The sequence below is a fragment of the Sorex fumeus genome, unplaced genomic scaffold, assembly GCF_029834395.1.
Source record: "Sorex fumeus unplaced genomic scaffold, SorFum_2.1 ptg000207l, whole genome shotgun sequence".
Taxonomy (NCBI): domain Eukaryota; kingdom Metazoa; phylum Chordata; class Mammalia; order Eulipotyphla; family Soricidae; genus Sorex; species Sorex fumeus.
Genome location: NW_026606264.1, coordinates 1,401,871 through 1,426,755, shown reverse-complemented (window position 1 = coordinate 1,426,755; position 24,885 = coordinate 1,401,871). Strand labels below are relative to the sequence as shown.

Sequence of the window (24,885 nt, the reverse complement as noted above, 5' to 3'; positions counted from 1 at the left end):
GGGCTGGCGGACAGGGCCCGGGCCACCCCAGACAGGGCTGCATGGACGAGGGAGAGCCAACCCTGGGAGAGCCAGCCCTGGGAGAGCCAGCCCTGGGCGGGGCAGTGCATTAGGGAGGCAGAAGCTCTGGCCCCAGGGGAGGCCAGCCCCACCCGCCCCACCCTGCTGAGCAGCCTGCCGAGAGCCTAGTGGGAGGAAGGAGCATCTCTCTCCTCCCACCCCAGCCAGCCACATGCCCCCAACCACCACTGGGGTCTCCCGCTTGGCCCCAGCCCTCGCCCAGATGGACCTCGAGCTGCTCATGCCCCAAGCAGCCCCTCTGAGCCGAGGCTCGAGGCCAGACCCCAACAGTGTCCACCCGCCCCGCTCCCCCGTGGGGCAAAGCACAGCCCAGTGGGGAGGGCACTTGCCCCGTTCCTCACGCTGCTCCTTGCACCTACCAACAGCCTCTGTCTCCTCAAGCCCACGCAGGGACCCGACTCTCCCACGGGAGCGGGGGGCAGGCCCCACTGCCCAGGCCTCTGCAGAGAGCAGCTCAGCACCCTGCCCGTCTGCGCCGGGTGCCCGGTGCCCAGGGCCATCTCAGAGGCCAGGTGAAGGCATCAGGTACCCCCAGGCCCCACAACCGGGAAAGGCCACACAGCCCGCCCAGGGGGGCTCCCCTTAAAACCAGCAAAGCTGCACCCACGTAGACCCTCAGAACCCACGGCTGGCACTGCAGCCCTGCCCTCTCTGCCCCACCCGAGCCGGCTCTGACCTGTTTCCTGGGACTCGAGTCCCCTTCAGCAGTCTCTCCTGGAGGCGTGGGGTGGGCTGGGGCGTCCCAGGCTGCCCCTCCCTCCTAAGCGGGGTGACGGCGCGCTGGGCTGGGGCGTCAGGCAGCAGGGACGGTGGCCGTGACCACAGCAGACAGACCAGCCTGCAGTGGGTGGGGGTACAGGATGGAAGGCTTCCTGGAGGCGGGGGTACCAGAGCTCTCTGGAGGGGCTGACCCATCTTCCTTCCTGTCCTCATCCCCGCCCGTGAGGCCACCCACCTGAAGACCCCTCCCCCTGGCTGGGTCCGGGCATGGATGCAGGGCCTCAGCCCTCAGCTGCATGCGGCCCACCCTCGACTCCCCTGAGACGGGCCCACCCAGGCCCCAGCCCCAATTGACCCCAGGGCCGCAGGGAGGGGGTGGGTCCTTGCTGAGCCCCGGAGGGTGAGCGAGGGCGGGGTCTGTTCTGGAGGAGCCACCAGCCCCCACTTAGCCCCACCCGGGAGCACCCAAGGGACAATGTGCGGCCCCACGGGCCTGGGGGACCTGGGTCCAGACACCCAGCATCCCTGGTACCACACGGGGGTGTGGGCTGCCCACGCCTGCCCCCACCCGCCAGCAGCGAGGGATGCAGCCCCCTCCACCCTCTGGGCCCTGATCCGGCCACAGAACCGTTGGCCCTGGTCTCTGCCTAGCCTCCCGGGAGCCCTGGGGGACTGGTGGCCGGCTGCCCCACTCACCGGGGCGCTCCCTCTGGCTGCGGGACCAGCACCGTCCCGGTCCCACGAAGGGGCTGCGTGTCCTCTCGCTCTTCCCCTTTCTCCGCCAGCCGGCACTGGCCCCACGTCAGTCGTCCTCCTGGGGACGCTGCCTCCTGCCAGCGCCAAGTGCAAGTGAGCTCTGTGGGCAGCCCCGCCCCTCCCCGCTGCCACAGTCTGCCCACAGCCGGGCCCAGGCATGGGAAACCCCCCCGCCCCCGTCACCGCAGGCTGCCCTGGTAACGGGACTCCCTGGTGGAACCCCTGGTGGAGGGACCTGGGCTCAGGCCGGTCAGGGGCTGGACGGGAGCAAGAAGAGGCTGGGAGCTGCGGGCTCGGCAGCTGACTTTGGAACTCGTCCCAAAGGCTTCCTCCAGGGCCGGGGGATAGCACAGCGGGGATGGCGTTTGCCTTGCACACGGCCGACCAGGGATCAATTCCCAGCATCCCATAGGGTCCTCCTGAGCACCGCCAGGGGTAATTCCTGAGTGCAGAGCCAAGAGTGACCCCTGTGCATCGCCAGGTGTGACTCAAAAAGGAAAAAAAAAAGAAAAACCAAAGGCTTCCTCCAGATGAGGCCGTGGTGAAGAGCCTCCCACCCCAGTGGGACACTCAACCCAGCCCCCCGGAAGGCGCGGCTCCCGCCCAGGAACCCTCTTGTAAGACTGTTCGCACGAGAGGCGGCTGGATGTGGCTGGCGCCTGTGTGGGTGCGGTTCACATGCGCGCCGTTGGGCCACACGCACAGGCACGGTTGCGCATGTGCCTGTGTGCATGTGTGAGCACACAGACGTGCCTGTGTGGGGGTGCGATTCACGTGCTCCCTGTGGGCTGTGTGTGTGTGTGTGTGTGTGTGTGTGTAAGAATGTGCACCTGTGTGAGTGCAGCCCTGTGTGTGCCATGGGCACACATGTGCTGTGTGTGTAGCCATGAGTGTGCGTGCATATGAATCAGACTGCAGCTCTCGTTGCACACATGGGTGCAGTTCACATGAGCACATCTGTGTGGGTCTTTTTTTTTTTATTGTTTTTCCCTCTTTCAGGAAAAAAATTATTTTTTTTTTATTAATGAAACACCATGTGTGAGTCTTTAGGGGTGTGTGCACATGCGCCCCTGCGGGAGGACTGCACACATGTGTCCGTGTGCTGTGTACACGTGTGTGCATGTGTGCACACTTGCTTGTGCCCAGGCACTGGTGGATCTGTGCGGAGAGCTGAGACAGGCTGGGGGTGATGGAGGGGCCAGTGCAGAGGCCCAGGGGTGTCACGGCGAAGGGGACCCCCACTGCCAGGTCCAGGTGAGGGGTGGGGACACGGAGCCAGACCCCAGGTCTCCTTTTGGCTTGTCCACTTAGTGCCACAGCCATGGCCAGACCCTGCCCCTTGGGCTGTCAGGCCAGCAAGTAGCTGTGGCAGACGGGAAGTGAGGCAGCCCACCCCCGGGGTCCCTGGGGCACAGACGGGCCCCAGAGTCCTCAGGGCACAGACCTACCAGGACTACCTGAGGGCACAGACTTGCCCACGGAGCAGAGGGAAGCGGTCCTGGGGTTTGCGTGCCTAAGGGCGGATGTGATGCAGGGCACTGGCCCGCAGGCTCGGGAACAGCGGAAGCTGGTGCAGTTCATCCTGAGGTTGCAGGGGCGCCGGGAGCCCTGGATTCTGAGAAGTGCTTCTCCCTTCCTCTTTCTGAATCTTGACGACCGAGACTGTGACATCAGCCGTAGGAGCCTGTGTGCATCATCCCTCCCCCTGCCTAGGCTGCCATGTCACAGCCATGTCATCTGCCCTTCTGCTGGCGGGGATCTGCTTGGAAATTTCCGGAATCACTGGCACGGGGGAGGGAGAGCCTCACTTCTGGGAGTGCTCCAGCAGAAGTGCTCCCAGCAGGGAACAGTAGAGAGCCTCGCTTCTGGAAATGCTCCAGCAGGACTCCCACTGGGGCCTCCAACAGTGCTCTCAGCAGGACACCTAGAAGTGCTCCCAACAGAACTTACAGCAGTGCTCCCGGTGGTGCTCCCAGCAATGCTCCCATAGAAGCTCCAGCAGCGTCTCCCAGCAGAGCCTGGAACAGGACAAGCCAAGCAGACACGGGGCTGTGGCCATGCCCCAGGGAGCCTCCCCCGAGACACAGACACGTGTGTGCATGAACACACACATAACAGGAGTCCACGCACAGTGATGCATACGCCTTCTTCTGGGGGTCCCTGGGAGGGCTTTGGCTCCTGTCAGCCCACCGGTTCCAGGCCCAGAGCTGCTCAGCTGGGCCTGCCCATGGGACTGTCACGCAGGTGGGTGCCAGTCGCCCCCAGCTCAGGGCCTCCACACCCACCCGGAGACCCCTCACGCCAGACCCAGGCCTGGGCTGCCTCACTGCCCGCTCCGGACCATTGCCTGCTCCCTGGGAGGGACGCTGAGGTGGCGATGAGGTCGGGTGTCTGGGTCCTGAGGAGCGAGCGCAGTGCCTGCCCAACATCACGGGGTCTGAGGAATCGCGTGGCAGGAGGGTCAGTCGGGTTGTCAGGGACTGCAGGCAGGGTCAGAGCAGGATGGTGGACAGAGCAGGGGCCGGGCAGGGCTGAGGCTAAGGTCAGGGCTGGGTCTCTGGGCTGAGGTGAGGGACAGGTCAGGTCAGGAATGTGTGTGGTCACCTCCAAGCACTGGCACAGGGACTTGTCATGACCAGCCCAACCCAAGACCTGTACCGGCCTGGGGAGCCACGTGGGTCCCTGAGGGATGGACGGATAGCGAGTGGGTCAGCGTGGCCCATAGCTGCGGTCTCAGGCTGGACCCTCACAGCTCAGTGGGCTGCAGGGCAGGACTCAGCGCAGGTCCACTGACTGATCCCCTCCCCCCCACAGGCACAGGGAGACAGGAAGGGCTCAGGGCAGTGCCTGGGGACACACCTCGGGCAGGGGCCATGGAAGGCTTTCTCTTTCATGGGGGGCTGGGGCACAACGGCTGGTGCTCAGGGCTTACTCCTGCTCTGCGTTCAGGAATCACGCCTGGTGGGGGCTCGGGGGACCATGTGGGGTGCGGGGATCTAGCCTGGCTTGGTGGCGTGCAAGGCAAGTGCCTTCCTGCGGTGCTGGCTCTCGGGAAAGGCATTCTTGCCACTGTGCCAAAGCAGCCAATCTCAGGGGGTTGGCAAGGCCGTGTCTGAGATGCCGGTGGAAAGGCGCCTTTCCGGGGGCCAGAGAGGTAGTGCGGTGGGCAGAGTATGTCTTCTACCCAACCGGCCTGAGTTAGAACCTGGCACCCCACATGGCCCCTGGGCAGTGGGCAGCAGCACCAGGGGTGACCCCAGCCCCACACGTCACATACTGAGACTAGGAAAGATAAACTGGGGAAAAAATGAAGACCAAAAAAATGTCGTCATTTGCAATAATCAGACACCAAGTACTGAGGAGTGGGGGCACAGGCTCAGCAAGGGGGGCAGCCTGTGCTGACCTCACCCCCAGAGGGGCAGGACAGAGGGCAGGGCACTTGCCTTGAACACAGCCCCAGGCTCAATCCCCAGCACCCTGCACGGCCCCCCAAGTCTGCCAGGAGTGACCCCCGAGCACTGGCCGGTGTGACTCTAAACCAAATCACACAAAAACCGGCCTGCATGGTCCTTCCCGAAACTACTGCTGACAACCCCCTGTAAAAGCATGTATGCACACATGCGTACACATGGGCGCATACACGGATATAGTGCGCACAAATGTACACACGTGTACGCACGGATGTAGCACATGTACACACACGCACACACGGATGAATACACAAGTGCACACATACACACTTGTACTACATGTGGATGTAGTACACACAGGTGCACATGAACACACAGGCGTAGCACACATTTATGCACTCTGTACACATGGGCCAGGAGCGATAGCACAGCGGTAGGGCGTTTGCCTTGCACGCGGCTGGCCCAGCCGACCCAAGTTCGATTCCTCCGCCCCTCTCGGAGAGCCCGGCAACCTACCGAGAATATCTTGCCCGCACCGCAAAGCCTGGCAAGCTCCCCGTGACGTATTCGATATGCCAAAGACAGTAACAAGTCTCACGATGGAGACGTTACTGGGCCCGCTCGAGCAAATTGATGAACGACAGCCGGACAGTGCTACAGTACACATGGGCCCACACACTCTATAGGTCCTGCTGACACAAGGTGCCTTCACACCCCGGCCCAGCGCTGCCACCCCCAGCTCTTCCCATTGCCAGCAGGGGGCGCCACTACCAGGCACCTATAGGCCTTGGCAGCCGTCAGGACAGGACGGAGGGAAGGTGCTGCCCGCAGGGCCTCAGGGGATGAGCCTGACACATGGGGTGAGGGGGCTGAGCACTGGCAGGGCGAGGGGTCCCCGGGTGGGGGGGGCGGGAAATGGCACAGCAGTGGGCAGCGATGGCCAGGGAGCTCGGGTGAGTGCCCAGCGCAGGGAAAGGCATTGCAGTGCCAGGTTCGCCCACCCTGGTTGGGAGCCACCAAGCCCAGGGCCAGCCCCTCGGGCCAGTTCGCAGAGGGCCGGAGGTGCTGGGCACAAGGGGCCTGTGCTCCGGGGGTCTCTGCAGGCTTGACCTCAGCCCTCTGGGGCTCTGGGTATGTGAAGACCCTGCCGCCCCCCGCAGCCCCCCTCTGGCCAGGCACCCGCCAGCACATGGCGCCCTGGGGACGGAGTCCAGAACCTCCAGCTACTGCCCCCAGCCCCAGCCCCTGGCAAGGCCTCCAGGCAGACCCCCAGAAGGAGAGAGCCCAGGTCAGGGAGTGGGTGGGGCCTGCAGGCAGGTGGGGGAGCCGTTCTTCTCCCTGGGTCGGGGCCCCATCTCTCTGCCTCCTGGAAGGTGTGGGGGTCTCTGGCAGCCCCAGGGTTTCCTGAGCTGACAGGGTGTGTGCAGGGGACACCGAGAGCACCAGCTCCCAACAGACCCCAGGAACCTGCACGACCCAGTAGAGGTAGGCGGGGGGGGGGGTGGGGGGGGTGGGGGTGGGTACGGGCAAGGGCCACGTGCAGGTTGGGTGAGGGCATGGCACAGGACTGCGTGCTGTGGGCAGGGCCGTCTGTGCCGGCCAGCACTGTGGGGCTCCGAGTTGGCACCTCTGGTCATCAGAGTGGCCATGGGGGCTCCTGTCAGCTGTGTCCAAGGGGGGGACACGTGGCCTGGAGGACTCCAGCTGAGCCCCAGGGCTGGAGGACATGGCAGAGTCACCACCCAGGATTGTGGACGCTGGGCTGGCCCCCCTGACCAGGCCTGAGGGTGTGGGGAGCTGTATAGGCAGGGGGCGCGGTGTGGAGGGCAGCTGTGTGCTGAGGTGGAGACCCCCAGTGGGAAGGACCGGGAGTCCAGCACGCAGGGCCTAGTGGGCACTGGTGGGCATGTGCCAGCCCCCGTGTCCATGCCTGTCACGACCAGGATAGCGTGGTCACACCCAGGGCGAGCAGGCACATCTCCCAGGGCTGTGCGGGACGGGCCCTGGGAAGAGCGACAGGCTCGGCCCTTGGCCCATGCAGGCAGGTCAGTCCCTGGCCCTGGCATCAAGCGAAGCCCATCCTGCCCCCTCCTGCCCACCCCCTGTGAGCACTGGCACGAATGGAGACCAGCAGAGAGCGCCAGGCTGGCGTTTACTGAGAACGTCCCTGCCGGAAGGGGCTGGCACAGTGGGTGGCGGGGATGCCCGGGCACTGCCGCAGGGCAGTCTCTCCTCTGGCGAGGCGGCCAGTCTGTCCTGGGTGGGCTCTGGGGCACTGCCCGCAGCACAGTGTCTCCTCTGGCCCGAGAGGCGGCCGCAGCACCGGTTGGTGGCACCAGGAGCCGTGGGAGCTGTCTGGTGCCCGTGGAGAAGCACAGTCAAGGTCCAGTCTTCATGACCGCCAGGAAGGACGCCTGTGGGGGCAGAGGCCATTGCTGGGCCTGGCCCAGGGACGCAGGGGGTGGGGAGGGGGAGGGGCCCTCCCGCAGGGGCCGGTCCAGGGGTGCTGAGGATGGGGGGGGGCCTACCTCCTGCAGGGGCTGGCCCAGCAACTCCCGGCTGTGGATGGAGCGCCTGTGGGGGGGAGCAGCAGAGTCACGGGGCGCGCTGGGGCTGGGGAGGGCAGGGGCGGGCGGACGGGCGGGCGCACCTGTCAATCCTGGTGGCCAGCAGCAGGGTGAAGGTGCCCTCGGTGTCGGGCAGGTAGGTGGAGGGCACCACGCGGTAGGCGCCCGGGGCCAGCTGGCAGAGCTGGCTCACCTCGGGCGCGTAGCTGTGGGGCACGCAGCTGAGCACGGGCTCCTGCAGCAGCAGGGGCGGCTGGCCCGGCGCGCCGCCGTCCTCGTCCTCGGGGACCTGGGGGCGGCGCGGCTCAGGGCGGGCCTGGCGGGCAGGCTGCCCAACCCCCACGCCCCCGGGGGCCGGTGCCCCCTCCCCGCCCCGCCCGGCCTACCTGGAAGACGTGGAAGCCGATGGGGTGGCACTGGGCGCCCCGGCAGTGCTGGCGCAGGGAGATGCGCACGCAGCGGGGCGCGCCGGCGGGCACCAGCAGCGGGAAGCTGGGGTTGCTGGGGTAGGACGCGAAGTTCCTGCTGCCCCCCGCGGACCGGCCACTGCGCCAGCAGCCACGCAGCCGCACCGTCTCCCACTCCCCGGCCGGCGGGCTCGCGGGGGTCGGCCTGAGGGCGCTGCGGGGGCAGGGGGCTGGGTGGGCACCAAGCGGGGCGCGCCCCGCCCGCCCCCGCCCCCGCCCCCGCCGGGCCCCGCCCTGCCCACCTGAGGGCCACTCTCCCAGTGGAGAACACGCGCAGCAGGAAGCGTCCGGGCATGTCCTTCAGGAAGGTGCTGGGCACGGCCAGGTAGTGCCCAGGGGACAGCTCGCAGCGCAGGTGGACCTCCCGGTCATACGCGTGGCACACAGTGCCCGCCACGGGGGGCGCAGACAGGACCCTGGGCAGGCTGACCCGCCGCTTCTCCACCTGCAGTGCGGGGAGGCCGGTGTGCCAGGCCCGCCCCCCCCCCCCACATGCTCCCCAGTCAGGGACCACCCCCATGGGACAGGTCGTGCCCAGATGATGCAGCTCAGGTGCCAGGGCCCGGTGGCAGCACCCCTGGTCAAAGGAACACGGAGACCTCCGCGCAAAGGGGCGGAGCCCCGGCCTGCGTGTCACCAGGCTGGGGGCCAGCAAGGGGCAGAGGGAAGGCGGGATGGGGCCGGGTGGGGCCCCTCAGGGACAGTGGGAAGGGGGGCCGCCCCGCGGAGGACAGAGCAGGAGGCAGGAGCAGCTCCTGGGCGAGCGTCCCTGAAGCCCCAGTCCCCGGCCCTGACAGAGTGCTACCTACCTTCCAGATGTGCAGGCCCACGGCCTGGTGGCTGCTGCCCAGGCAGCTGGCCGTCCCCGCGGAGTCGGCCGCTGCCCGCAGTGCCGGCTGCTGTAGCACGGACGCGTACACCTCGCTGGGCTCCGACACCCGCAGCCAGAACTTGGGGTTGCTGGGGAAGCCTCTGTTGTTCCGGCAGCCCCCGGCCGACTGCCCGCGGACCCAGGCCCCCTGCAGCTGCTGCGTGTGGCACAGCTCCTGTCCTGGCACCGGGCATGCACGCGTTAGCCAGGAGGGCCCCAGGATGCCCAGGCCTGCCGGTGCCGGGTTTGGGCGGCCCCTACCTGAGCAGAGGCTCTGCAGGTGCCCGGACTCTGAGCGCGGGAAGCCGATGGTGACCTCGTCGAACTCTCGGAGGAACTCCGGCTCTTCCACCCAGAACTCCCCCGCCTGCAGCTGGCCCAGCAGAGCACACGCAGTGGCTGCGGAGACGCGGCTCCACCCCTCGCCCCTGCAGGAAGCCCCCCCTAAGCAGGATGCCCGGCCTGGCCGCCGAGCCCTCCACGGGAGCTGCTGGGCGTGGGGGGCACTCAGTCCACACCCAGTCCAAACTCAGCGGAACTTTCAAGAGACGACCCGGCTTTGGGCCCGCACTAGCAGAGCCCAGGGGCAGCTGCCAAACAGATCAAGGCTGACACCCACTGGCAACGGCCGTGTAGCTCCTGACAGCTCAGCTGCCGCCTGGGGTCAGGCCAGTCCTCACAGCTGCAGAGGACGCTGCCCACGGAGCCCTCCCTCAGGCCCCGCCCCACAACCCTCAGGCCCGGTCCCTGCAGCCCTCCCTCCGGCCCCACCCACTCAGCCCCACCCCCGCAGCCCTCCTTCAGGCCCCGCCCACACACCCCACAGCCCTCCTTCAGGCCCCGCCCACAATCCCTCAGGCCCCACCCCACAACCCTCCCTCCGGCCCCGCCCACGCATCAGGCCCCGCCCCTCTTTCAGGCCCCGCCCACTCAGTCCTCCTTCGGGTCCCGCCCACACAGCCCTCCCTCTGGCCCCGTCCACACAGCCTCCTTTCCTGCCTGCCCACTCACCCCTCTCTCCAAGGTCCCTGCCAACACCTGCGGCCCCAGGGGTTGTGAATCCGCAGCAGCAGGAGGCTCTGGCCGGCCTGGTCCTGGAGCTCTTGCAGACCCGAGACAATGAAGGCATGAAACTCCCCTAGATCCCTGGCCCCTGCACAGGAACACGGGTCAGGGCCGGGGTTCCTCCAGCAGAGCAGGTACATGGGGCTCCTTGCCTGATCCCCAGGACAGGTGGGCTTGGGACAGCAGACCGCCTAAAGCTGAATAACGCCCCAAGGGCCAGCCAAGTCTGGACTGGCTGGGCAGCCGCTTCACCTTGGTGCTCGAAGGGGCAGTTCCTCCGGGCGGGGCCTGGCTCATCTGGGCCCCAGATGGAGCAAGGGGGGCTCTTTCACCCCCACACCGGGAACTGATCAGAGGGGCTGGTGGGGCACATACAGGGGTGGAGACAGTGTCCAGCCACGCTCCCAACCCCCATCTACTGTCCCATGAGGCCCATCATGAAGGCCCTGTGGGGAGGGGCATGGCGTTTCAGGCTGGGCACTGACCCCAGCACGCCAAGGGAGGGGCCGTGCCCCACCCCCTCCTGGGAGACCCCCCACTGCGGAGCGAGCTGGGCGCTGACCGGGCCGGGTGCCGGGGTCACTCCCTGCTCCCCCTGTCCCCAGGTCATCCCTGCTGGGGCTGAGGGCCCACCACGCAGGGGGTGGAGCGGGCGGCAGGTCAGCACCTGCTCCGGCCCCCCCTCACCGGCCCTGGGGCTGAGCACCGAGCAGCTGATGGGGCACCGGTCCTGCAGGCTCAGCAGCCGCTGGCAGGTGCGGGGCTCCTGGCCGTCCTCCGGGGGCTTGGCAGCATCCTTCAGGCTCCAGCGCTCCGCCAGCCCGCCGGTCAGGTCCACCAGCGCGTCTGCCACCTGCCCTGCCCACAGGTGCTCGTAGGACCCGTAGAGCCTGGGGACACAGGGCGGAGGCTCACCCTGCGGCCCGCCCCTCGGAAGCCCCCCGAGCGGCCGCCCCGACACGCACTTGGCGTACACCTTCTCCAGCAGGGGCAGCCAGAACACGTCCTCCTTGTGGCAGCGCGAGAAGCACAGTCTCCCGGCGAGGCACGGCAGGCGGTCATCCACGGTCACCTCCACCCACTGCCCGAACCGCCACACCCGGCAGGTGAAGGCGCCCCGGTAGGCGGGCTCGCGCCAGCACGGCTGCCCGGCGGGGAAGACCTGGGCACAGCGGGAAGGGGCGCCTGAGCCGTGGCCCGGGCGGGCAGGGAGTGCCCACCTGGTGCAGGAGGGGAGCGCCCACCTGGTGCAGGAGGCGGCGGCTCCGGCTCAGGGCCGCGCAGGCGCACAGGAACCAGCAGTCACCTAGCAGCCCCTGCGTCACCTGCGCCTCTTGGGGGCTGTCCGCGAACAGCTGGGGGGACGCGCAGATCTCCTGCGGGGCACAGGGGCCACAGGAAGGGCTCGCCCAGGGCTGGGACCTCCGGCCAGGGGAGAGGCACGGCTGCCCCTGGCTCTGGGTGTCTCCTCCCTCCGGAGCCAAGCGCGGACCCAGAAAACGGCCCACTTGGATTCAGGACGGCCCTGGAGCAGAGGAGAAGCCCGGCCGCGGCCCCACCAGGCCCAGGGCAGAAGCCCCCGCGGTCCCTGACCTCTCACCCCTGGGCACTGCCCCCCAGGGCTTCCCTGCGAGGGGAACCCCTCCACACAGGTTTCTGAGGCTCAGCTCGGGGCCTCCTCTACCTGCCTCCGTTCACCCCAGGACACTCCCACCTGTCCACGTTCCAGCTCACAGACACGAGGGGCAAATCCGCCCTTTCCACCCCCCTCCCCACCTCCAGATCAACCTAGATCCCTCCCAGAGTTTCACCCTCCTGCCGTCGTGCAGACCTGCCGGATGCAGCTCCAGGCATCTCGACCCACTAGCGCCTAGTCCCACGGTGCCCACTGCGGCCCCGATATGGGGCCCCGCCCCGGGCACCTGCTCCAAAGACCCCAAAGCCCACTAGAAATAGCGCAGCTCGCTCCAAGCCTCTCCCTGCCTCCTTGCCGGCTAGCGGGGCCGGGCCGCCGAGCCTGCTCCTGGGCAGCGTGCACGGCAGACCTAGGGTGGGCGGCGTGGACCGGGGGCGGGACACTGGAAGGGGCGCGCCTGCGATGCCCAGCTAAGCGCGAGCAACACTGGCGGAGGACACGCGTGGCCCTTCCAGGGAGCGCGAGGCCGCCGGTGCACGGGCAGCCGCCCAGGGCGAGCAGAGCCAGACGGGGCACCTGGGGCTCGGACCGGGCAGCGGTCTGGACGGACGGGCGCTCCGGCTCCCGCCACTGTCCCGCTCGGGCTGCGGCCCGGCCCGGACGGCGCGCTCGGCACGGGGCCGGAGGTGCCCCACCTGGGGCCGCCGCCACGTGATGTCCCCCCGGAACTGAGCCAGCGGCGTGGAGAAGCTGGAGAAAAGCGACGAGTCCGAGGCGGGAAAGGCGGCATCCCGGAAGAGCTCCCTGCTCGGCGCCCGCATCCTCAGCACCCGGGGCTTCCATCTGCAGCCCGCGGCCGGCCCGCCCGTCACCCGGGCAACCGCCGGGGCAGCCAACCAGACGCGGAGCCCCGCTCACGTGACGCAGCGGGCCAATCGGCGCGAGCCCCGGGAAGCCCGCCCGGGATCCGGCCCCAGGGGCGTGGCTCGCCCCCAGCCAGGCGGCTGCACGTCTCCTTCCGGGTCGGCTGTGCGCGGACCGGAGCTTATCCCGGGGGCGGGCGTCTTGCCGATCGCCGGGCAGGTGCGGCTGCGTGTGCCGAGGCGTCGGGACTGCCCAGGACCGCGCCGCGGACTACACGTCCCAGCACGCCCCGCGGTCGCCGAGTGCGCCGGTACTTCCGGCGCTCCCGGAAGTGACGCGCTGCCGCCGCAGGGACCCGCCTCCCTCCCCTTCTCCGACTGGAGGCGACGCCCCCCGCGCCGGGACACCCAGGGTGTTGGCCGAGCAGCGCCCCCGTGGGCCGCCCGGCCGGGTCCGGTTCCGTTTGCACGTCCACGAGCCCGCGCGCTCCGCGTCACTGTCCTGCCACTTGCGCCTCCGGGCCGGACGCCCCCATCCCGCCCCCCAGCCGGGCACTGCGACGTCACGGGGTGCCGGCAGGTGGGCGCGTGGCGGCCAGTGGGCCTCGCCTCGGAGCAGCTGCGGGCTCAGACCCGGGCCCGAGGAGGGGCTGGCCCCAGCTCCCGGCCCTGCAGGGGCACCGGCGGGTCGAGTGAGCACAGACAGGCCAGGGGTCATTGCAGAGTGGGGTTTAATGGGACCGTCAGCGGCCCCGGGGCTGTGGCCCCCGTCCCAGTGCTGACGGCCAGGTCCCCAGCCCGGGGGTCCCGAGGAGCAGCGCCGCCTGTCCCCGGAGCCGCGGCGCTGTCTGTCCCGTCCCGACCTGGGCCCGGGACCCCGAATTCCCTGAGGGGCTAAGGCTTCTCCCTGCCCAGGGCCGGCCGGCCGCCCGGTGCGCCCAGTGTCCCCCGCCCCCACGGGCGGGCACGTCCGGTCCCGTCCCTCGAAGCAGCTGCCGGGACCGCCCGCGCGGCCCCACGGACATAAGGCACAGTGTGGGGTCGCGGGGCCCCAGGGAGCCGGGAGGGGCCGGGGCGGGGCGCCGCAGTCCGCCCCCTCGGAGAAGGCACAGCGTGGCGTCTGCGGGCCGGCTAGGCGGACACGTTGACGTCCCTGAGAGAGATGGCGCTGCCCGGGGCCTCGTCCCCCCGCAGCAGGGCGGGCGCGGCCGCCTCGGCCTCGGCCGCCCCCTGCTCGCCGCCAGGGCCCAGGCCCTGCGACAGGATCTGCTGGATGGTCCTGCGCAGGTTGGGGTGCAGCCGGCCCTGCGTCTGGTAGAAGACGTCCAGGGCGAAGGGCTTGAGCGCGCCGGTGCAGAGGTCCTCGTACAGCGGGATGGTGTACATGCGGGACATCTGCGGGCGGCCAGGCGGGGCTCAGCGCTGGGGACGGGCGCCCCGGCACCCCCGCACCCCCGGGCGCGTGCAGGGGACGGGGCCCACCTGGCTCTCCAGGAAGCGCCGCACGCGGTGCAGGTCGGGGTAGTAGTCGTTGCGCACGACGATCTGGAGCCAGCGGATGCGGATCTCGGCGTTCATGGAGTCCAGCAGTGAGGAGTAGCACTGGGACAGGCTGGTCACCACCTCTGCGGGCCACGGCAGGTCAGCTCGGCCCTTGGCCCGGCGCCCCCTCCCGCCGCCCGCCCCTCTGCCAGGACCCACCCTGGGGCAGCGGGGAGCCGTCCAGGAGCCGGTCCAGGAAGAGCGCCGTCTGGAAGGTCCTCCACTTGGAGATGTCCACGGCGCGGGCGGAGGCGGCGGCCTGGTCCAGGGGCTCCGCGGTCCACAGCTGGAAGAGGGCCTCCACCGGCCGGGTCAGGCTGGACCCCTGCGACAGGTCGGGCTCGGCCAGCGGCGGGCCGGCGGCATTGAGCCAGCGCTCAAACTCCAGGCCTGCGGGAGACGCGCCGGTGTCCACCGCGTCCATCCTCCCGACCGGGAGTGGGGGGCTGGTGGCCGGGCAGGTCGAGGTTGACTCCAGGACCTACCACTTGACCTTCCTGCTGGGGCCCCAGGGACACTATCCCCCGGTCGCAGACGAGACCTGCCTAGCGTGCGTGGTGGGGAGCGAGCCCGGGACAAGGCAGCTGGGGTTGCTACCCCCGTGCGCAGACCCTGCTGCGTCTCTCTCTCTCTCTCTCCCCCTCCCTCCCACTAATCCTCTTCTGGGTGGAAAGCACTCACAGCTCATCACACCCAGGGGTGCTCAGGGGGCCATGTAGCAGGGGACCGGCCCCGCCTCCTCCTGCAGAGCACGGCCACAACTGCTGTGCTGTCTCTGGCCCCAGTCCAGCAAGTGTGGGCCTCTCCCGACAATCTGTCCGCTGTCTCGGCCAGATGCCAGAGAACCGACAGGCCTCCCCCACCACCTGTCGGGCTCTGTGCCTGGCCATCTGGACACAGTCCGCGCCCTCTGCTTGTGACCAGAGTTGGGTCGCTCAGCCAGACTTCTTCCTGGAAGCCCCCCGGCCTGGTCCTCCTCACTACTGGCAGCTGTGTCCCCCTGGGCCATACCCTCCTGGGGGATGGCTGAGGCAAAAGGACTGTCCCGGGGGCTTCCCGAGGTGAGCTCTCATCTCACCTGCTCGACTGTCCACGCTCTGCTCCTTCAGCTCTGGGAAGAAGCTCAGGAAGGAGTCGAGCAGGTCCTGGGCCACCACACTGGTGAACTTGTACTTGTCCACGTAGGCCTGTTGAGTGGGGCTGCGGCTCAGCAGGCCAGGGCCAGGCACGTGCCAGCCCCCTACACATGCACGCACGCGCACGCACGCTCACACACGCAGAGGGAACTGGGTGGGTGTGCCCCAACCTGCCCCCGGGAGAACAGGGCGCCCTGGGCCGCGGGGAGCATCGACTCACACGGAGAAAGTCGTCAAAGCGCTGGGGGTCCCCGCAGAGCTGGGACAGGTAGTACACGAAGCAGTACCCCTTCTCATAGGTAAACAGGTTCATGAGGTGGCTGGGGTTCACCCCTGGGGGGGGAGCAGGGGGTCAAGGTGGCATCCAGAATGAAGAGAGGCTGGGGACACTGGCCTTCAGCTCCAGACCTGGGAGGGCCCGGGGCCACGGAGAGGAAAAGCTGGGGCGAGGGAGAGAGGAGGGCGGGGCAGCAGCAGGGGGCGGGGCAACGAGAGGGTGGGGCAATGGGGGCGGGGCAATAAGAGGGCGGGACTGCAGCAACATGGGGGCAGGGCAGTAGTGAGGGGGCGGGGCAATGAGGGCGGGATAGCAGCGGGGGGCGGAGCAACAAGAGGGTGTGGCGGCAGCAGGAAGCGGGGCATGAGGGGGCGGGGCAGCGAGGGCGGGATAGCAGCAGAGAGGGTGGAGCAATGGGGGCGGGGCAACAGCAGCAGGGGGCGGGGCAAAGAGAGGGCGGGGCGGCACAGGGGCGAAGCGAGGCAATGAGGGGGCGGGGCAGCGAGGGCGGGAGAGCAGCAGAGGGTGGAGCAACGGGGGCGGGGCAATGAGGGCGGGGCGGCAGCAGGGGCGAAGCGGGGTAATGAGGGGGCGGGGCAGCGAGAGGGCGGGATGGCAGCAGAGAGGGTGGAGCAACGGGGGCGGGGCAACAGAGCAGCAGGGAGCAGGGCAATGAGGGCGGGGTGGCAGCAGGGGGCGGAGCAACGAGAGGGCGGGGCAACGAGAGAGCCGGATAGCAGCAGAGGGCGGAGCGATGGGGCAGGGCAATGAGGGGCGGGGCGGCAGCAGGGGGCAGAGCAATAAGAGGGTGAGGCGGCACCAGGGGGCGGGGCAACGAGAGGGCGGGGTGGCATCAGGGGGCGGGGCAACAAGAGGGCGGATGGCAGCAGGGGGCGGAGCAATACGAGGATGTGGCGGCAGCAGAGGCGGGGCTATGAGAGGGCGGGGCGGCAGACGGGGTGGGGGCGCAGGTAGCCCAAGGGCGCAGGGCTGGTACCTGGCTCCAGCTTGACCTGCAGCTTGCTGACCGGGCTGTCCTCTCCCAGGAGCTTCATCTGCCGGTGCAGGGCGTCGAGCCGGAAGGCCGTCTCCAGGCAGGTGAAGGCAGCACCTGGGCGGGCGGGCGGGCGGGGTGAGCGGGCCGCCCCCGGGAGGCCCTGCCCCTGCCCACCCCGCCGGCCGGGACGCTACCGTAGGTCTCCGTGGTGATGCGGCGCTGGGCGTAGGTGGCCAGGCCCTCACTCAGCCACATCTCCTCCCAAGTGGCGTTGGTGACCGCGTTGCCGAACCAGCTGTGGGCCACCTCGTGGATGACGTCGATGACCAGGAACTCGTCACTCTCCAGGATGGAGGAGATGATGAAGGTGAGGCAGGGGTTCTCCATGGCCACGATGGGGAAGGACGGAGGCAAGAAGACGATGTCGTACCTGCCGCCGGACGGACGCGGGGATCAGCCGGGCGCGCCCCTGGGGCCCCTCCGCCCCCAGCAGGCGCCCACCTCACCTGCCCCACATGTAGGGCCCGTAGAGCCGCTCCGCGGCGCTCAGCCACTGCTCCACGGCGCCGGACAGCTTGCTGGTGGCCGTGGGCAGGAGGCAAGGCTCGGCCCACACACGGCTCCTGGCGCGGGGGATGGGCGAGAGGTGGGTCACCCGCAGGGCCTGGGCGCCAATCAGTGCCCCGCAGCCTTACTGATGCCCCCCTTGGAGAGGGAGCTGGTCCCACGGGGGGGGCGGGATGGGGCAGGCACAGGAAGTGGGTCTGCTCTTGTCCCACGGGCCAGGGCCGGGCGGCGGCAGCAGGAGGCCCTACCTGGGCCCGATGTCTGCTGGCTGGAGGTCCCCGGCCACCAGGGCCACGAGATAGGCGGGCACGGGGTGCTCCATGTGGAAGCGGTAGACGCCCTCCTCCTCCACGTAGGTGCTCTGCGTGGCACTCATCAGCACCTGCACCCCTGACGGAGCCTGGGTGTGGAGCCACGGGGGAGGGGGGTCAGCTGCATCCAGCGCCCCCACGCGCAGCTCCGGCTTCCTCGGCGGGGAGCCCTGCACCCGCCAGCCCGGCCGGGGCGCGCCCACCTTGACTACAGCCGAGTAGGTGCACTTGACGGCGGGCGTGTCGAAGCAGGGGAAGAAGGAGCGATTGCACACGGAGTGGCCCTGCGTGAAGACGAAGGGCTTGGTGCGGCCATAGGTCAGCTCTGGCTCCAGCCACCAGATCTGCGGGCACAACGGGCGTCAGCAGCCCCGCCCCCAGTCCGGCTGGGACCCGCACCCCGCTCGCTCCGGCTCCCGAGGGCCACCGAGGCCCAGCAGGGCCCGGGTCACAGCTGCCGCGAGGAGAGGCGGGAACTCCCCTGGGAGCCGGACCCAGCCCTGCCGCGGAAGGAAGGGGCCGCGTGTCCCGCCACTCCTGTCCCGCCCCCAGCGCGGGCCCGGGAGGGACCCGGCTCGCGGGTGGGTGCTCCCGCGTGGCGCCCCGCACGCGCCCCTCCCTCCTCCCCTCCCCGCCCCGCTCCTCCGGGACGGCCGCGCAGCCGTCCTCACCCGGCGGGGGCTGCGGAGCCTCGGGGGGCGGCGAGAGCGGCGGGGCCGCCGAGGTCCGCGGCCCCCGGGAGCGGGCCCAGGGCGCCGGGCGGCCCGCGGGGCGCAGGGCCCACCCGCTGCCGGCCCCTCCCCCCGGGCCCCGGGCGGCGCGCGCGGGGCGCACTCACGGCGGGCGCGTCGGTGGACGTGTAGCGCAGGATGACCTGGAAGGGCTGGTGCGCCGGCAGCTCGGGCGGCAGCGTGACGGTGAGCGAGGAGCCGTAGTCGGTGAACGGGTCGAGGCGGAAGGCCAGCGGGCGGCCGGCGGGCTCGGCGGCGGGCGCGTCGGGGAAGGCGGGCCGCGGCGGCGGCGGGGGCGCGGGCCCGGGCCCCGCGGCGAAGGCGAAGGCGCAGGGCGGCGCGGCGGCGGCGGGGGCGCGGCGGAAGGCGGCCGAGTGCAGGCGCAGGGCCGGGTGCGCGTCGAGCACGAGCGCGCGGGGCGAGGGCCGCCGCGCGCACAGCTCGAGCACCAGGCAGCCGGCCAGCTCGCGCGCCTCGGGCCGCAGCTCCAGGCCCAGCTGCAGGTGGCGGAGGCGGAAGAGCCGCGCGCTGGAGGCCGAGGCCACGTCCAGGGCGGGCGGCGGCTCGGGCGGCGGCCGGGCGGGCGCGGCGTCGGCGCCGGGCGCCTTGCGGCAGCAGCACTGCGCGGCCATGGGCGCCGCTAGGTGAAATCCATGGGCGGGCGGCGGGCGAGGGGCGCGGGCGGCGCGGCGGGGCGCGGGCACAACAGGAAGTCGCGCCGGGAGCCGCCCGGCCCGGCCCCGCGCCGTGCGCCGCCCCGCTCCGCTCCGCTCCGCCCGGGCTCCGGGGCCGCCGCCGGGGGCGCTGTGCGCGGGGCGGGCCGGGCCGGGCCGGGGCCGGGCGCGGGGCGGGCCGGGGGCCGGGCGCGGGGCGGGCCGGGCCGGGGGCTGTGCGCGGTGCAGGTCGGGGGCTGTGAGCGGGGCGGGCCGGGCCGGGGGCTGTGAGCGGGGCGGACCGGGCCGGGGGCTGGGCGTGCTGCGGGTCGGGGGCTGTACGCGGTGCAGGTCGGGGGCTGTGAGCGGGGCGGACCGGGCCGGGGGCTGTGCGCGGGGCGGGCCGGGCCGGGGGCTGTGTGCGGTGCAGGGCGGGGGCTGTGCGCGCTGCGGGCCGTGCGGACCGGGCCAGTGCGTGCTGCGGGTCGGGACCGTGCGCGGGTGCGGGAGCAGGCCGAGCAGGGGCGCGGGGCGCGGGGCCGGGCCAGGGACCGGGGTGCTCGGTGCGCGGGGTGCGGGACTTCTCCGAGGCGCGGTGCGCGCGGTGCGGGGGCTTGGACCGGGAGAACCGGTGCTTTGGTGGTGGTGCTGGCGATGCGGAGCCCGGGCCGGGGCGCTGTGGGCGGGGGTGCAGCTCCCTGGCGCGGTGCTCCAGGGCAGCCGAGGAGACCGGAGACGGGGTGCGGATCCCGGGACCCGAGTCAGGGAAGCTGTGCCCGGGACCCTGTGTGCCGGAACCGTGACCCCGAGCGCTGTGCTGGGTTCAGAAGCCTAGGGTGGGCCCGAAGGAAACAGGTCGGGGGCGCTGTGCCGGGGTGGGGGCTTGGGAGCCGGTCGCTCTGTGGAGTTGGTGATCCCCGACAAGGGCGCCAGCACGGAGCCGTTCCCGGCACTTCTGGGTCGTGCTGGCACGATTACTGGCCTCGGACCCGGGAGCAGGGAATGATTCTCCGCTGTGTGCCGGCGTGGGGGTACGCGCGGCTCTTTGGGGCCCGTGACCCGGATTGCTGCTTAGACTGAAGCCAAATAAATAAAGCAGAGTCCAGTCACCTCAGCCATGGGCGTCTCCGTGGGGTTCTCTGCCTGCCTGAGCTGGGATGTCTCAGCCTCGTGGTGCCTGTTGGTGTCTGCATGTCTCTGCGTGCATGGGTCTGTGTTCGCTGCCGTATGTGGACACAGCTTGGGGAAGCGTGTATGCAGCGTGCTCAGGACTGTGTCCATGTGCGAAGTGCGTGCGTGTGCTCTCAGCCCTGGTTGCGTGTACAGAGCATGTGTGCTCTCAGCCCTGTGTGAGCAGCGTGTGTATACGTTCCCAGCCCTGTGTGTGCAAGCGTGTGCCTGTGTTCTCAACCCTGTGTGTAGAGCATGTGCCTGTTTTCAGCTGTGCTGTCCGTGTGCATGTTCTCAGCCCTCTGTGCAGTGTGTGCCTGTGATGCGGGGGCTGGGGGAGGGGGAGTGCAAGGCCCTGTCCTTCCTGCACCTGGGGGGCTGAGGGTGGTGCGGGCACCCTGTGCGTGCCCTAGCCAGGGCTGGAGGCGGCTCACAGGGCTGCAGCGTTTGCGTCACATGTGGGAGCTCCGGCTTCAGTCCGGCACCTCATCACCCCCCTAGCTCCAGGTGTGGCTGCCAGAATATAAATAAAAGGGACAGAAGGTGGCTCCGTGGGCTGAAGGCGCGCATGCTTTGCACATGGGAACGTGGAGGCAGCCTGAGTGCAGAGTGCGGTGTCCTGAGCACCACGGGCGTGGCTCCTCACTAAATCACTTGATACAAGCCAGGTCCTGGGGGGTAGGTTAACTCAGAGCACCTCGGAGACTCCTCCACACCTTGCTTGGTGACAGGGCGACAGTGTGACCAGATGCAGACCCGGCACAGGCTGCCTGTGACCCTGCCATGGCACCATTCTCTGTGGCAGCTGGGAGATGTAGGAACCCACAGGCCACTTTAGTGGCACGAGCACTCCCCCTCCCCGCCCCCGGGACAGGCCCACATCCAGGGCTCGGGAAGGTGCTGGGTCAGCTTTGTCCAGCTGGCCAGCGCTTGCCCAGGCAGGTTGTCTGAGGCAGAGGGGAGGGGTTTGTCCACCTCACCAGCGCAGGGAAACCCGCCAACGTAGCTTCCGGCCTTCCACCCCCAGGTCCTGGCTCACCCTGCCACAGTGGAGTATCCTGAGCACTGTCCCCAGGCAGTTCCGCAGGGCTTGAGGGCATCTCCCCTGGGTGGGATGCCAGCCCCCTTCCATGAGTGAGTGCCTCGAAGCTCAGCCTGGAAGCACAGGCCTATCCTGCAGCAGCTCAGGGCACCCTTGACCGCAGGTGGACAGCCGGCGGGGGACGGGTGAGCATGGAAGTGGGCCTTTCCGAGAGGACAGTCCTCCAGTCTCTGGGGACCTCATCCTGGCACATCTGAAGCAGTCAGGACCCCCCAGTCAGGTCTGCAGTGCCAGCGGGGGTAGTGTGTCCCCGGCCTCACCGAGATGGACACAGAGGCAGGCTGCTGGAGGTGGTGGTCTGGTGGGGAGTTGCCCCTGGCTGTTGCATGGTGCACTGTTCTGGGACGAGAGCCCCTGCGTCCTCTCCCACAGCAGGACACACTTGAGGCACAGAGCGACTCTGGGCCCGGCTCACATCGGCCTGGTGGATCCGAGGCCCACAGCTCCATCTGGGGCTGATGAAGAGGGGACACTGGCAAGGTGTGGGGGGGAGGAGCGGGCACGCTGTGCCCCTGGGGCGGGGAAGGAAGCTCCTCCACAGGGCAGAAGCTTCGCTGCTACTCAGGGCTGCGAGTGTGGAATCAGGGGTTGTCCCTAGCGTACCCAGCCCTGACATCTGGGCGGGTGGCCAGCGAGGAGGCCCCCGCCCTGCCCAAGGAACCAAAAAGTTGGCTAAGGCTGGTGGGAACGCGGCCGAGGGAGGGGAACGAAATGAGACACCACAGCGCCTTCACCCTTTATCTGGACGTGCCCAGTCAGGGCTCCTGCTCCCGTGCACGTGGAGCTCTCCAGGGTGGTCTGGACTGGGGCCCTCTGGGACGCGTCTGCAGCGGGACCCCCCTCACCGATGCGCAGCCCCCACTCCTGGGCAGGGTGGACGGCTGGGAGGCGGCCCGCACACAGCGGGATCTCTCTTACTGCCCTCGCCTGCAGGGCCCCGCGCCAGGCGTGGTGGTGGGGCAGGTGGCGACCCGAGGCTGAGCAGCAGCCCCAGCTCCGTCTGGAGTGGCCGTCACGCTGCAGTCAAGTCTTTGCCTCGAACACGCGGCTGGATTGGATTTACCTCCGGTGAAGAAGCTGACCTTCCCAGTGCCAAAGGGACAAAGGCCACGCCCCTGCATGTCCTCAAGGGACAAGAGACCCCGGCCAGGCCGTGGTTCAGGGAGGTGCAGAGAGTGTGGGGGAGGAAATGCAGCCCCTCCGTGCACGAGGCCTGCTTCAGGGCATGCCCTCGGCTGATCCATCACGGCTCACTGCGGAGCTCATCTCCGGTTCGGAACCGTCCGCGGGGCTCGGGGACAGGTGGCCCTGGGACTGCAGGGCCTCCTCGTACTTTTGCAGCTGAGACCAGAAGCCGGGATTGGGCTCGGCTACCGGGCGGGCGCTCTTCACGGCCTGCAAGGAAAGGTTCAGGTTAGACCCGAGTCCAGAATTTCGAGGCTGCCGGGAGCCCCGCCCCAAACCACAGCCCCCGCCCTCCCCGGAGCCCCGCCCTTCCCGGAAGTCCCGCCTAAAACCGCAGTCTCCAGGCCTTCCCAGCAGTCCCGCCCCCAGGCGCATGCGCCTTCCTTCCCGGAAGATCCGCCCCAAAGCACTGGCCCCGCCTTCTCGGAAGGCCCGCCCACACCGGTACCCAGCCATGCCTCGGGCGTTCTCTCCCGGCCTCCCAGCATCCGCAGCACTGGGAGGAACTGCCCGCCAGAAAGCGCGCCTAGCGCGGGGGAGTCGGGGGGTGGGGGGCAGACCGGAAGTCCCACCCCGGGAGGAAGGCTCCGAAAGCCCCGCCCTCGGGAGGAAGCCCGCAGAAGTTCCGCCCCGTGGAAAGCCCACCCCGGAAGACTCTATCCCTGAAAGAAGCCCCGGAAGAGCCCTTCCCCCTGAGAGGAAGACCCCGAAAGACCCACCCCCGGAAGGGCATCCCCCGGAAGGAAGGCCCCGAAAGACCCGCCCCCGGAAGGGCATCCCCCGGGAGGAAGGCCCCGAAAGACCCGCCCCCGGAAGGGCATCCCCGGGAGGAAGGCCCCGAAAGACCCGCCCCCGGAAGGCCCGCCCCTCGGGAGGGCAGCTCCCCGGAAAGAAGGCCCCGGAAGGGCCGCCCACCTGGAAGGCGCGCGCCAGGCTGAGGCCGCGGTGCCGCATGAGATAGGCGGTGCAGACGGTGGCCGAGCGGCTGCGGCCGTTCTTGCAGTAGACGAGGCAGGCGCCGCCGGCGCGCACCGCGGCCTCCATGGCGGCGCAGGTGTGCTCCAGGTGCGCCAGCAGGTCCTCGGCCGGGTCGTCGAACACGGGCACGCGCAGGTGGTCCACGCCGGGCGCGCTCGGCGGCGGCTGCTGGCGCGAGACGTTGACGCACAGCGTGACGCCCGCGCGCGCCAGCGCTTCCGGCCCGGCCGCGGCGCGCGCGCTCCCGAGGAAGAGCCCGGGGGCGACGCGCACGAAGGGCGGCGGCGCGGGGGCGGCGGCCGCGGGCTGCATGGCGGGCGGCGGGGGCGCCGGGCCCGAGGAGCCGCCCACGCATTGGCTGGGACGCGGCGCAGCCCGCGCGTGGCCATTGGCTGGGACGCGGCGCGGGGGCGGGCCCTGGCTCCCTATTGGCCCTCCGCCCGCGGGGGCCGCCCTTCTCGTTCCCCGCAGCCAATAAAGCCTCGGTAACCCGCCCCTCCCGCCTCCCCGTACACGCGGTCCTCGAGAGTCGCTCCGGGCGCCGCTTCCTCGCGGACTCTCGCGCCGTGGCTGTTGTGCGCGGGCATCGCGAGGCCGCCAGCGCGCAGCTTCCGTTCCTGACGGGAGCCGTCTCGGGCGCCTCAGCCTGCGCGCCCGCCCCGCCCCGCCCCGCCCCTCCTCGGCCCCCTCTGCCGGCCCCGGGTGGCGGCGCCGGCCACCGGGCCATGGGAGCGAGCGAGCGAGCGCGTGCGCTGTCTGCGTCCCGTGCCGGTCACACCCCGACCCGGGGGCGTCTCTGGAAGCTTCGGCCGAGCGTGTCTTCACGCGGGTCGGCGTGGGGGCGGCGCCGCCCAGAGAGGCGGCCTGGCGGGGACATGGGTTGCCCCGCTCCTTCCCTCCGCGCCTTCAGGCGCGCACACGTTTCCCTCCACTCCCCGGCAAGTGTCTCCTCAGGTGTCGCCCCAGCTCGCTTCACCTGAGGTGCCACCGCCCCCCGCTGCAGTTCACCGAGCTGGACGTGCCGCGGGCGCCCTCGGGGCTCTGAGGTCCCGGGGGCGGGGCCAGGGCCTTGTAGGGGCGTGGTCTGCCTGAGATGGGGCGGGGCTAGAGGCGTGGTCTGATGGGGCGGAGATCGGGGCGTGGTCTGCGGGCAGCGGGGCGGGGCCCAGGCCTGCCAGGAGATCGGGGCGGGGCCTGGGGCGTGGTCTGCAGGCGGCGGGGCGGGGCCCAGGCCTGCCAGGAGTTGGCCTGCGAGCGGGGGGCGGGGCGGTCTCCAGGGAAACCCGACGCTCTGGGCGCTTCCGCGGCTCTACCGCGTGTGGGATTGTGGGGAGCTGGCGGCCCGCTAGGGCGACCTCGGGTGTCAGAGCGCGGCCGGCCAGCGAGTCTCAGTGAGTGCCGAGCCCCGTGCGGGCCTTGGCTGCCCGGCCTGCGCCCTGGCCCGCCGTCCCCTGCCAGGACAGAGGAGATTCGGGCCCCCACGTGGAGGGAGGCCGTGTGCGGGCCTCGGGAGAGGGGCTCCCCGGAGGGGCATCCTTGGGCCTCTCCCAGGTTTCCCGGGGTTGTGGGAGTGGGAGCGTGTGACCATGTGTGCGTGTGCATATGTGTGTGATCATGCAAGGCTGTGACTCTGAGTGTCGGGTGCATGCGTGTGCATGTGTGAACGTGTGCGTGTGTGTGCATGCCTGAGACTGCCTGTGTGTGCCCCTGAGCCCAGAGGCGCTCCTGGGCTGATGGTGGTCAAGGTGTCTTCCAGGTGGCGGGTGGCAGCCTGGAGCCTCAATCATCCTTCGTGGGCCC

At 70.1% G+C, this 24,885-nt stretch overlaps 3 protein-coding genes across 5 annotated transcripts; all 3 read right to left on the bottom strand.

The window, feature by feature from the left end:
• Positions 1 to 7,206: 7,206 nt before the first annotated feature.
• On the bottom strand, positions 7,207 to 12,442 carry CAPN10 (calpain 10). Of its 3 annotated transcripts, none has more exons than XM_056108343.1 (12): positions 12,269 to 12,442; positions 11,182 to 11,313; positions 10,912 to 11,099; positions 10,625 to 10,827; positions 9,884 to 10,025; positions 9,134 to 9,300; positions 8,811 to 9,052; positions 8,244 to 8,446; positions 7,921 to 8,155; positions 7,618 to 7,823; positions 7,496 to 7,541; positions 7,209 to 7,381 (listed from the first exon to the last, which is right to left on the bottom strand). In XM_056108343.1, exons 1-12 carry the CDS (start codon positions 12,392 to 12,394, stop codon positions 7,346 to 7,348), a joined length of 1,926 nt encoding a protein of 641 aa, XP_055964318.1. In that variant the 5' UTR covers positions 12,395 to 12,442; the 3' UTR covers positions 7,209 to 7,345. The 3 variants fall into 3 exon arrangements, with proteins under 3 accessions (XP_055964319.1, XP_055964318.1, XP_055964317.1); XM_056108342.1 differs by having other exon boundaries at positions 7,211 to 7,381; positions 10,903 to 11,099; XM_056108344.1 differs by lacking the exon at positions 10,912 to 11,099 and having other exon boundaries at positions 7,207 to 7,381; positions 8,811 to 9,047; positions 9,134 to 9,163.
• Positions 12,443 to 13,221: 779 nt separating this feature from the next.
• On the bottom strand, positions 13,222 to 18,761 carry RNPEPL1 (arginyl aminopeptidase like 1). The gene is made up of 11 exons (XM_056108341.1): positions 18,105 to 18,761; positions 17,470 to 17,610; positions 17,204 to 17,355; positions 16,895 to 17,011; positions 16,583 to 16,818; positions 16,389 to 16,502; positions 15,335 to 15,447; positions 15,057 to 15,165; positions 14,138 to 14,368; positions 13,919 to 14,061; positions 13,222 to 13,831 (listed from the first exon to the last, which is right to left on the bottom strand). The coding sequence occupies exons 1-11, from the start codon at positions 18,627 to 18,629 to the stop codon at positions 13,568 to 13,570; spliced, it is 2,145 nt and encodes a 714-aa protein (XP_055964316.1). The 5' UTR covers positions 18,630 to 18,761; the 3' UTR covers positions 13,222 to 13,567.
• Positions 18,762 to 21,855: 3,094 nt separating this feature from the next.
• Positions 21,856 to 23,476, bottom strand: DUSP28 (dual specificity phosphatase 28). Its single transcript, XM_056108348.1, has 2 exons — positions 23,023 to 23,476; positions 21,856 to 22,317 (listed from the first exon to the last, which is right to left on the bottom strand). The coding sequence occupies exons 1-2, from the start codon at positions 23,395 to 23,397 to the stop codon at positions 22,141 to 22,143; spliced, it is 552 nt and encodes a 183-aa protein (XP_055964323.1). The 5' UTR covers positions 23,398 to 23,476; the 3' UTR covers positions 21,856 to 22,140.
• Between the last annotated feature and the right edge of the window lie 1,409 nt (positions 23,477 to 24,885).

Coding starts and splice junctions, on each gene's coding strand:
- RNPEPL1 (XM_056108341.1), bottom strand. CDS start 18,629: ATGGCCGCGCAGTGCTGCTGCCGCAAGGCGCCCGGCGCCGACGCCGCG. Junction 16,503..16,582: donor CATCACCACGGAGACCTACG/GTAGCGTCCCGG, acceptor CCGCCCGCCCAG/GTGCTGCCTTCACCTGCCTG. Junction 14,369..15,056: donor GAGCGTGGACAGTCGAGCAG/GTGAGATGAGAG, acceptor CGTCTCCCGCAG/GCCTGGAGTTTGAGCGCTGG.
- DUSP28 (XM_056108348.1), bottom strand. CDS start 23,397: ATGCAGCCCGCGGCCGCCGCCCCCGCGCCGCCGCCCTTCGTGCGCGTC. Junction 22,318..23,022: donor GCCTGGCGCGCGCCTTCCAG/GTGGGCGGCCCT, acceptor CTTTCCTTGCAG/GCCGTGAAGAGCGCCCGCCC.
- CAPN10 (XM_056108342.1), bottom strand. CDS start 12,394: ATGCGGGCGCCGAGCAGGGAGCTCTTCCGGGATGCCGCCTTTCCCGCC. Junction 9,053..9,133: donor CCTGCAGAGCCTCTGCTCAG/GTAGGGGCCGCC, acceptor GCCCGGTGCCAG/GACAGGAGCTGTGCCACACG. Junction 8,156..8,243: donor ACTGGGAGAGTGGCCCTCAG/GTGGGCAGGGCG, acceptor CTGCCCCCGCAG/CGCCCTCAGGCCGACCCCCG.